Here is a 12021-nt window from a genome sequence, read left to right as displayed (position 1 = left end):
TCATGGAATCTGAGCAAAGCACATATACCTGTAGTGTTTACGTATCTCTCTCCAAAGCTCTAAGTGTAATTTCTCTCTGGTGCTTCGTTCCTCTGTTATCACCATGAGTCACTTCTGAGTTTTCCCGACACATGAGATACTTTTGTGTCGGGAGGGAGCTCAGCAGACAGCTTGTCTATTCAGGACACAGTTCTGCTGTGTGGAGGGGGGTGTGTGCCTTTCCTCCAATCAGCTCTCACAGAATGCTACTGCAGCCTCGCCACCCCCTCCTGTGTGCTCCTGACAGATGAAGAAAGATTTTAACAATTTTCTGCCCTTTTGAATGGGTATAGGGAAGAGAAGACAGCAGATAACAAGTAAAACCTATGTAGGAGGATTTGTTTAATCTCATTGTATCATCTGAGGCTGTTCACTTCACTGGGTATATGGGAGGGTTTACAACCACATATTTTATTATATTTTTAATCAGAAGAAAGTTTTATTTGAACACATTCAAGCAAACATGTTCTAGAAACACTCACAAAAGAATGCGAAGTTGTAATCTACAAAAACTTTAAAGGGTTACTAAACCCTTGTTTTTTTTGTTTTTTTAAAACAAACATATCATACTTACCTCCTCTGTGCAGTTGGTTTTGCACAGAGTGGCCCCGATCCTCCTCTTCTAGGGTTCCCTCAGCAGTGCTCGTGACTCCTCCTCTTCTCGTGTGCCCCATCGTAGAACCGCTCTCCTTCAGGACACCCATACGGTCACGCTCCCGTGTCCTGCTGCTGTGTCTATTGACACAGACCGCAGGACTCGGCCCCGCACCCAGCACCCGCGTCATTGGATTTGATTGACAGCAGTGGGAGCCCTTGGCTGCGCTGCTATCAATCTATCCAATCAGTACACGAGACATCGGCTAGAGCTGGTGTGCTCGTCCCTGGGGCGAGAAAGAACGGGTTCAGGCAAGTAAAACGGGGGTCTGGGGGGCTGCTGCATGACAGAAGGTTTTTCACCTTAATGCATAGGATGCATTAAGGTGAAAAAACATGAAGGTTTACAACCCCTTTAACCTCCCTGGCGGTATGATTATTTTGGATTTTAGGTGCTGAAAGCGGTACCATTATTTTGCATGGAAATTTGGCGTTTTATATTGTAGGTCTGTAAATCTTAACAATAACACACTTAAATCTGTCCAAACCAGAGTCTAGTAGATATCCCGGGTATGATAAAGTTTGAAACACAAAAACATAAATTATAATATAATAAATAAAAATAAATAATAAAAAAAAAAAAAAAAGTAATAAAATAAATTTCCACAATTCACTATCGCTCAATTCTGCAAGTGTTCTAATTTACTATCGCTGTTTTCTAGCTGGTCTAAAGCCATTTTTGACGTAAAGGGACACTTTTTGGTTGCTATGGACAATCTCCAGTTTCCAGGCAGAAAGAACAGTGTATATCATGTAAAACTGCATGCAGGGCATGGGACAAAGCACTGGGGACAAAAGGGATGTGAAATCATTTCATACAGTACTGGAATCTGTAAGATTCCAGTACTGTATGTGTTATGATTTTTACTTTTTTTGAATTTGCCGCCAGGCTCCGCCCCCGTGCGTCGCGCCGCTCGCAGGGAACGGAGCCTGGCACGGAGAGGCTTCGGAGGAGGACGGAGCCCTCGGACACTGCGGGGGACATCGCAGGATCCCGGGGACAAGGTAAGTAACGCCGCCCCAGGATCCTGCAATGCGATCCCGAGTGTGGCTCGGGGTTACCGCTAATGGTACTGAATTTTAACCCCGAGCCACACTCGGGAAAACCGCCAGGGAGGCTACGATTTATTTTGTCCAGGTCATGATACAGCGAGTAAAGTAGTAGCTAGTTACATTTAACCGGACTTGTTCTATAATGTTTAAGATGATTTGCTAGTCACCTGAATGTGAAGTAAGGCATAGGGGGAATTTACTATCAGCTTCTATCTTCAGCTTGTTCAGTTAAATTGATTGTAAGGTTTTTTTTTTATCTTAATGCATTCTATGTGTGCAGCAGCCCCCCTTAGCCCTCCTAATACTTACCTGAGCCCCATCTCTATCCAGCGATGTCCACGAGTGCCTCGGGCCATCCAGGACTCTCCCTCCTGATTGGCTGAGACACAGCAGTGGCGCAAATTTGCTCCCGCTGCTGTCAATCAGAGTTAGTTAGCCAATCAGGAGAGAGGGGGGCTCCACGTCTGAGTGGACACAGGGAGCTACGGCTCGGCTCTGGTGCCCCCAAGTCGCTTGCTGTGGGTGCACTCAACAGGAGGAAGGGGCCAGGAGTGCCGGCGAGGGACCCGAGAAGAGGAGGATCTGGGCTGTCCTGTGCAAAACCACTGCACAGAGCACGTAAGTACTGTATAATATGTTTCTTATTTTTTTAGAAAACAAAACAAGACTTTACAATCACTTTAAGCTTTAACAATAAAACCTGGACACTGATTGGTTTCTATGCAGAGCTGCAGAGATTTTACACTCTCCAGTTTTAGTAAATCTCCTCCATTATGTTTTGACAGTGTATACATAACACTTGTGGTTGGATGATACACAGAATTTCCCCTTAATCTGAAGTTATAATGATCCAATTTAACCACTTCCGGACCAGCTCACGCCGATATATGTCAGCACTTTGAAGAGGGATATCGTTGTTATGGCAGCAGCTAGCTGCCATAACCCCGGTATCCTCTTCTTCAGTTCGGTTTTAGATAAAAGTGATCGGTGGATTCACTGCCAGATCACTTTTATCAGTGGTGTGAGAGGGCCCCCCCTCCCGCCGCTCTCCGGTGCCCTCTGCCGCTTACCAGAACCGTTGGTAGCGGCGGAGGCGATCGGGTCCTCTTCCTGGCTTGGTATGCAGACGAGTGAGGGGAAGATGGCCCCCACCTGTCTCCATACCATTGTAGGGAGGAAGCGACGTCAAAATGTCACTTCCGCCTATAGCTCTTAAAGCAACTTTTTTTTTTTTTTTTTTTAAATGACATACATTTTTTTTTTCTGTTTATTGCATTTTAGTGCATACATTTTTTATTGCATTTTAGGATTAAAAGGGACACATTTTTTTAAAAAAAGAACAGTGTAACAATAAAAAATAAAAGGTAAAAAAATAAGAAAAAACATTTTTTAAACGTGCCCCGTTCTGCCGAACTTGCGTGCAGAAGTGAATGCATACGTAAGCAGCGCCTGCATATGCAAACAGTGTTTAAACCACACGTGAGGTATCGCCGCGACTGGTAGAGTGAGGGCAATAATTCTAGCCCTAGACCTCCTCTGTAACTCAAAACATGCAACCTGTAAAAAATTTTAAATGTCGCCTATGGAGATTTTTAAGGGTAAAAGATATGTCGCCATTCCACGAGACCTGACATGTTAGGTATCAATTTACTCTGTGTAACATTATCTTTCACAATATAAAAAAATTGGGCTAACTTTACTGTTGTATTAAAAGTGCGCTTGTAAGACCGCTGCGCAAATACGGTGTGACAGAAAGTATTGCAACGACCGCCATTTTATTCTGAATGAATGAATGAATGAATGATTTATAAAGCGCTGCAAATGCGAACTGAATCACCTCAATTCTCTAGGGTGTTCGAAAAAAATATATAATGTTTTGGGGTTCTAAGTAATTTTCTAGTAAAAAACCTGTTTTTAACGTGTAAACACCAAATCTCAGAAAGAGGCTCGGTCCTTAAGTGGCTAAACACTCACTACAGGTGAATATTACAAAAAAAGCACTCACTACAGGACAGGACTTTCCTTCAATCTGTACTGTATTTTAGCTACTAGCTTATGGAGCTTGGTTTGATAATTCATTTTGTTGTTATATAATTGTGTCCCTTTTCTTTCCTACAAGTGAGCTATGAAAATAAGCCTCTATCAAGCAAAGCATTGGAATGAAGAGAAAAGCTGTCATAGCTGTCGAAAAAGCAGTCAGGGTGAAAAAACAATGAACTCTTCGGCTAATATAGGAAAATCAAACAAAAACAGACACCTTAATAACAAAAGCAGACAATTCTATCCCAACAAACTCTGTTGCACTAACAGACTAGAATATCATGCCACAATACAATAATTTATAGGCTTGCAAATCTCTTGTATGGCCACTACAGATGGTAGGTCAGTCACACTGCTTCTATAGACAGCATATAATGAAACTTTTGGGAATTTGCTCTTGTATGCCGTGCAGACAGTTTAAAGCAAAATGTGTTCAGTCTTACTAACTAAACTACAGGCATACCCCACTTTTAAGTACACAATGGGGTTTATTTACTAAAGCTGTAAAGTGCAAAATCAGGCTCACTTCTGCATAGAAACCAATGAGTTTCCAGGTTTTATTACCAAAGCTTAATTGAACAAGCTGGGGTTAGAAGCTCATTGGTTTCTATGCAGAAGTGAGCCTGATTTTGCACTTTCCAGCTTTAGTAAATAAACCCCATTGTGTACTTAAAAGTGGGGTATGCCTGTAATCACAAGTACTGTCAGAGAAGAACAATCAGTCAGAGACCTAATATGGAATTCCTGCCTGACACTAACTATTACTGGCCATCTTTAAAAATTCCACCCCCATCTTTACAGCACTGGCCATCATTTATAAATCCGCCCCCAACATGTACAAATCCACCCCTCGGCGACATAAACACGCCTCGCCAGCGCAAGGCACAATCTGACAGGAAAAATTCTTCCGTCGGCTATTGTGCGCAGGCGCCGTCTCGCAATCACAACAGCTGATCGTAAAATCAGCTGTTGTGCTGTTCTGTACGGCGCATGCACCGTTCGTCCCGGGCACTTCTCGAGCTTCAGGAGCTGTGGGATCACATGACTGGACCAAAACGGACAAAAAAAAGGTAAGTATCTTTTTTACACAGGGTAGGTAGCATAAGGGGGGGCATTTTTAAGCATAGTTAGTCAGGAATTCCATTTCAATCCTTGTTAATCTATTAAAGCAGAACTTCAGGCAAGCAGCTAAATACACGAATGAAATGCTTATAAAGAGCAGTTTATATTGCCTAAAAATTAGTATTTCTGTTCATCCAGATTTTTATGCAGCCTCATCACACAGCACAAACAGTTGACACCCCCTTTCTCTGTAACAGTTATAGACTATACAAGGAATCCACAGCCATATTCATTTGTTTCTTTTACATCTGCCTGATGTTTAGTTTTAACCGTGACTCAGGCTAGCCAAGCATTACTAAGTTTTGATTGTGTTGCAACAAATCTATGCATTTCCGGTAATGTCTGAGTAATGCACGTGTAAATAGAAAAGTGGAAATGTATGTTCCAATCAACATTAATCAGCATGAAGTTAAACTTCCAAATTACAGTATCTTTTTTTTTAAGAAAACAGAGCCTGGAATCATTCAAGTGGGGATTAGAACCCATGGATCTGGCATTGTGACAATAACCAGATGATAAATCTATGTATGGCTGGCTTTAGTCATACATTCTCCTTGTTACTCATAATTAGAGATAAGTGAGTTGGTCTGCTGGGTTCAATATTCACAGAGGACTGAGTTGATATTTGGCCAATGGATATCTGTATATAATTCCCAATATGCCAGACATAGTCCACAGTTCATCTTTTCAAACTAACTGAAGACCTTCTACACAATTAAACTGATTATTTTTTTATGTAAATTCTAAGTGCATGGAGAGAAATGTGGATCTGTATAAGCAAGATAGTAAAAGACATTTCTAAATTTCTATCTATATTTGGATTCACTTATCCTTATGTTGATTCTAATCAGGGTTGCCAACCATCAGTAAAAAGTGTAAACCAGGCAAATTACTTATTATGGGTATTGTCGGTGTTTTCATATTGTATTTATACTGTTTAAATATCAATTGTCTTCCTTTTTAGTAGGAGTTCTGTAATTTTTCAGGTTGTCAGTAAAAAATGTGCTCCATCGGTAAATTTTCTATGTTATGTCAGTAAAAAATGCTGCAGGAGGTTGACAACACTGATTCTAATGCAATTTTTAAGGGGGATTACACACATTTACTTTTTGTGTGTTCTTTTATCCATAGGAACTTTTAGTTTTCATTTGTTGTTTTATGCTTAGGAACTTTTACAATTTTTAAAAATCTATTTTGTCTATGATTTTGTAGCGATGCTCCTTAAACCCTGCCCAGCAGTGCTGAAGATAGGATGCAGCAAAAATGTGTATTTTTACAGCACAGAAAGAGAGCAGGACATGGAGGACATTGATAAGCTGCTGTTGCAGCCTGGACTGCTGGCCCCAGCTACCCAGGGATGAAAGGAACCTGACTGGCTAGTTGGGCCATAGAGGAATCTGTTTTACCAGTAGATTTTTAACCCTGCCCACCTGAAGGTGGGGGGTACAGACAGTTGGCTGGGAACTGTGTGGAGAGAGTGGAGTACCCAGGGAGTGTCCACTGTACCAACACCCACATCGTTTGTGTGGGATGCCTTGGAAAGTGCTGTGTCTGGCTAACTCAGAACTGGATAGAGTGTGCTGCCAGCTGTTATAGCCCTGAAGAAAGGGGCTTAGGGACTGCTGCTGCTGCGTGCTGTTCTGCTGGGTTCCTGCTGCAACCTTGACCACCATCGTGCTGGAACTTGCTGCTGCAGAAAGAGACAGAGAGAGGACTTGGGACTTGCTGTTGCTGTGCAACTATAATAATTGTGTTAGGATTCCCAAAGCAATGTGTGCTGTTTTGCTAGAGGCTGTATGCTGTATGCATGATGTATTTGTCACTCCCTGGAGAAGCTGACTGCTACAGAGACCATGTGCTGTATTGTGTGCTGCTGATACAGGGAGGAAGGGCAGAATGCTCCAGTGTTTCAGAGCAACCAGTGTTCCAGCCATATTGTCATCTTATTTTCCAGGTATCAGCACTTGTTAAAACTGCCAAGATCGGGCTGAGGGGGAGGACCAATGGCGGCCCATCCATAGAGGGCGCACGGGCGCTGCACCCCCCCCCCCCCCCCAGCCAGCAGTCACAAAAAAATTTTTTTTTAAAAGGTCCCTTAAAGAACATTTTTTTTCTATTTTTTGTTTTTTTTTAAATGCACTGTGTTCAGGCGCCGGACACAGTGCACTGGTGGGTGCACAAAGGTCCCTTAAAGAACATTTTTTTCTATTTTTTGTTTGTTTTTTTTTAAATGCACTGTGTTCAGGCGCCGGACACAGTGCACTGGTGGGGGATAACTCCCAGAGGGGTACAAGGTACATCTTGGTTCTTAACTGCTTATGCTACAACAGACATCAGAGAACATTTACCTGAAACACCCATTGATTAGAAGATACAGCAATATGCACATTAATTAAAAACAAAGTTCTGGTTTCCTCAAACCTAGGAAGACCTAAAGTATTACAAAATCATCATGCGAATGATAAAGAAGAATATGGTTTAAAATAACTCTAGTCACTCTCTTTAAAAACAAGTTAAAGAACATGTCCTAACTGGACATTCACAGAGGATTCGGTATGAATCAGTTTTTTTTTTAATTAAGCAAGCAACACTGTTCTTTGACCTTACTGATGAAAACAGGCAGTATAGCAAATGTACAAAAAACAATCAGAAAAAAAATTGACTACCTTCAAAGACTCTGGCAGCATTTACAAGTCGGGGCCAATCCAAACCTGCTGCTGATTCTGAAATTAAATCTGGATCATTAAGTTTTGACTTATCGGACAGTGACCCATCAGAAAACCAACAGTCTTCTAGGTGAGAGAAAAAAAACACATAAAACACAAATATTTCAGGGGAAGCATGTCTTTCAAATTAGTAAACGTGTATTTGACAATCTCTACTATCTTTGGGCATTAGAGATTGAAAACAAATAGCATTACAAATCAAAAGAAACACATTCCATTTAAAACCAAACACAATGCCACCTCAAGACTTCATACCAATCATGATGCTAAGCATTGAAACAGTGATAATTTGAAATTACTTTGCAGCTTCAGGACCAGGAGTCTTGAAGATAATTGTGCCTACAGCGAGTCTCTCATTATAAAATTATTAGGAAACCGCAAGGTTATCTGTCAAAAGACCTTCAAAAGGAACCCCATAGAGCAAAAAAATAATGGTTGCCACGGGCTTGTTTTTGAAAGTGCCTGTTCTAGGGCTGTCATCCTTATGCTTCCTTCACTAATTGTTAAGTTACTAGCCTGAAACAAGCATGTGCATATTGTTTTTTTGGAGACCTGGTATTGTTGTACATGTTTGGTTACTCATAATGAAGCCACAGTAGGTACGCGCCTTAAACAAATCAGCAGTGGAAGCTCCCATGTTTCTAATTCTGACAGCTTCCCATTCAGTTTGGCTTGAATTGGATCATACAATGGGACAATGATCCAAACTAAAAATTTCCAAATGAATGGCTAACATTTATGGTTCAATTGGTTTTTCTTTGGCTTTTGCTTTACATTTTACAAACAGTATATTATACAGACTGAAAATGGCTAACATTCAAAATAAATAACTTAAGAAAGACTATGGATACAAATACTCTGAGAATGACAAAGTGCCTGATTCTAACATCAACAATTAGACCCTTTTTGGTTTTCTTTGAAGTGAAAAAGAACTCCTATGCCCGTAACAGAAGCCTCCTATTACACACTATATCGGAGGGAGACTGATAAACACAAGTGAAAATAGACAATTAAGCTTTTACTGCTAAAATAGAACTTTATTGGTTTTGCTGCCAAGTGAAAAAAGGCCTGTTAAGCCTAGTACACACTATGAGTCTGGTCGGAGCTGCTGTACTAACTATCTGAAATTAGTATTGTGATCCCCACCCCCCCGAGTTATTGTGCTTTGACAGGGGGAAACCCCCCCAGAACACTCTGATCAGCACTCTCATTGGCGGAGAGCGCTGATCGGGAGTTGGTTGGCTGCTGGTTTTCCAGCATGCTCGTCTGACAGAGGGCGGCTTCTGTCGGACAGGCTGCCATACACATGGGTCGAATTACCATTTTTGACCGGCCAATGTCTCGCGACATTCTGCCCCTGTGTATGGGGCTTTAGGTTTCTCCCTGGAGACAGTTAAAAAGCTATTTCCTGGACCAGAGTGAATGATAGAGATGATGGGGAGTCCTAAGACCCTTATAGGGAATGTGCACATGATAACAAAATGGCCCAAATGACTGCAGTTTTGGTCCCTGTAAACATGTTTTTGTAAATGCAATGCTATCAAAAATTATATTTTTTCTTAGAGAATAATTACTTTAACCTAGAGCTGCACGATTAATCGTCAAGAATCGTTATCGCGATCTTGAAAAAATGTGTTTCACAATTCTTTCTATGTAAAGAATTCTCTCTGCTCTTCTGAAGCCACAGCCATCGACAGGAAGAGAAAAACTGGGCAGTCTGCCAAGAATCAAAACATTCTTTATCAGTTGAACTTAAGTATAAACATTGTAACAATTTGTCAATGGAATAGACTTTGTGTGTAAGTGAAAAAAGTTTAACCACTTAAACACTTAACCTTTTTCTGACATTTGTTGGTTTCAAGTTAAAATCTTTTTTTTTTTGCTAGAAAATTACTTAGAACACCCAAACATTATATATTTTTTTAGTAGACACCCTAGAGAATAAAATGGTGGTTGTTGCAATATTTTATGTCACACTGTATTTGCGCAACAGTCTTTCAAATCCAATTTTTTTGGAAAAAATTACTTTAGTGGATTAAAAAAAAAAAAGTCAAGTTAGCCCATTTTTGTTTTTGTATAATGTGAAAGGTTTTACGTCGCAAGAATCGTGAGAGAATCATGATCTTTTTATTCTAAGCAAAAAAATTGTGATTCTCAATTTGGCCAGAATCGTGCAGCTCTACTATAACCTCTTTGTTTCTAATAAACTATTAGAAAATAAATAATATGGGGACCCCAAAAATAATTTTTGGGTCCTATTTGGGGTTCTGATCCAAAGGCTGCAACCTAGGATGACTCCTACTTATAACAATACAAATAAAACAAGAAATATATATTATTTTTCTAAGCACTAAACGGTACATATACATACTTTGAAACAGGTAAAATAAGCATTAAAAACAATTGTTAATAGCATAATAGAAAAATACATACTTTTTAGATTTGCCAAGCCGGTGTTCAAATCATTGAGAATAGGAGGTGTACTGCTGTATGGGGGTGTCGTGCTGAACAATATATCAGTTGTTGAAATCTGATCAATTATTGAACTATGGGAGCTGGCATACACATGCCCCCTTCGGTTACTGCACATACTTTCATCTGAAAGTGTCCTGTAAATTGAAGGCCTTGGTGACAAATTTCCATAAGCTGAGTACTAGAAAGAAAAAACATAATATTCAATGCATGTTAATTTTTTATTTTATTTAAATGGTTATGTCATATATATTATACAACAGTTATCTAATTGTTTTGAAAAAAACTCCTAATGTATAACTTAGTTTTCCAAACTTTGGAAAGGAACATTTTTGGATGTGCATGGAGGAGCGCCTCGTAAGGGTATCAAATTGGTCCAGGTGAGGCTCATGATGTCATCTGCCTGCCTCTTCACCTTGGTTAATCAATGAACAATTTGAATCAATTGATAAAAATGCATGGTACACCTGAATGGCTGATTTAACACATGACCAGCTCGATTTCTTTCCAGCCATACAAATGAAGCGAGGAGGAATCAGCCAAAACCCAGCACATTACCGTATGCAGCAGGATAAGTTACTGGATAAACAGCTGCCAGAGCCTCCTGTGACAAAAAGTAATTGTTCAAACCACATTGGCCCAAACTAATTTTTATAGGCAAATCAAACATAGCGTTTGATTTGCCTATAAAAATTAGTAAGATGTATTTAGCCTTTAAGAGTCACCCACTGAAGTTAAGTGCAACTCTTCTGTTATTAGTGAAAGTCCTCTGGAGAATTAAATTTCAATTTTTTTGGTTTATTTCCATTCTAACCTATTTTAACTATATTCTTTGTATTTCTTTGTACCCTATTATTCTCCTCATATACTAATCAATACTTTTTTGCTGATCGCAATAGAATGAGATTAATGATTGCCCTGTTGCATCTTACTCTGCTGTTTGTTACTATGATTTGTGTTAACCATGTCATGTTTACAAAATTGTATAATATATATCTTATCTTTCACTGTATTACTGTTCAATCAAAAATCAAATCAAACATTCATTGAGCAAAAAAAAACAAACTTTTTTTCCCTGGAAGTCCAACTCAGTTTTGTTGTAAATAAAAAATTATTAGCAGAACACACTGGAAACTGTTACACATACAGTATGTCTTCCCATATCAAAAGAAAGTTATGTACCTGCTGTCTGAATGTATGTTAAGATAATGATAAGCCGCTTCTAGATCTTAGCCTGATTAAAGTAATCAACAATGTCAGCTAGGGCTGGAGTGACAAGATGATCCGTGCTGATGGTGGAATTGGCTTATTTCATGTCTATGAAGATACAAGCCTTTTAAAGTCTTTAAAGCGGATCTTCACTACATCTGAGCACCACAAACCAAAAACACTATTTAATTCATCAAAGCAAACTCCCCCATCCATCCATCCATGTCTCTATGCTTTATTTTGTTGAGAAATCACTTTGAAAAACAACCCCCTAGCCAGAACTTTTTTCAGGAGGGGCATCATTTTAAGGTTGGAGGCTGCAGAGTGCGGACATGGTACAAGAGGTGGTTAGAGGCTGCGAACATGATACAAGAGGTGGTTGGAGGCCTACGGACATGATACAGGAGGTGATTGGAGGCAGCAGACATGATACAGGAGGTGGTTGGAGGCCTACGGACCTGATACAGGAGGTGGTTGGAGGCTGCGGATATGGTAAAGGAGGTGGTTGGAGGCTGTGGAGTGCAGACATGGTACAAGAGGTGGTTGTAGGCTGCGGACATGATACAGGAGGTGATTGAAGGATAAGGACATCACATACTGTAGATACAGCAGCCATGGATGGATGGATGGTGCAGGGGTCTGGTCTCCAGGACTTAGTATAGCTGTGCACACAGTGGAGTGGTGCTCTGTATTGTCCCTGTGAAGT

The 12021-nt window shown here is 40.2% G+C and overlaps 1 protein-coding gene across 3 annotated transcripts in view; it reads right to left on the bottom strand.

Moving 5' to 3' along the window:
• SIPA1L2 (signal induced proliferation associated 1 like 2) overlaps nt 1–12021 on the bottom strand; it is a 330522-nt gene that overhangs the window by 30678 nt on the left and 287823 nt on the right. For all 3 annotated transcript variants that reach the window (XM_073627936.1, XM_073627938.1, XM_073627937.1), the window contains 2 exons: nt 10068–10287; nt 7575–7700 (listed from right to left, as the gene is read on the bottom strand). In XM_073627936.1, coding sequence (XP_073484037.1) covers nt 7575–7700; nt 10068–10287 — 346 coding nt within the window. The remainder of the gene's footprint in view (nt 1–7574; nt 7701–10067; nt 10288–12021) is intronic.

Source organism: Aquarana catesbeiana, linkage group LG04 (assembly GCF_042186555.1).
Source record: "Aquarana catesbeiana isolate 2022-GZ linkage group LG04, ASM4218655v1, whole genome shotgun sequence".
In the NCBI taxonomy this organism is placed as follows: Eukaryota; Metazoa; Chordata; class Amphibia; order Anura; family Ranidae; genus Aquarana; species Aquarana catesbeiana.
This window is presented reverse-complemented; position numbering and strand designations above follow the sequence as displayed.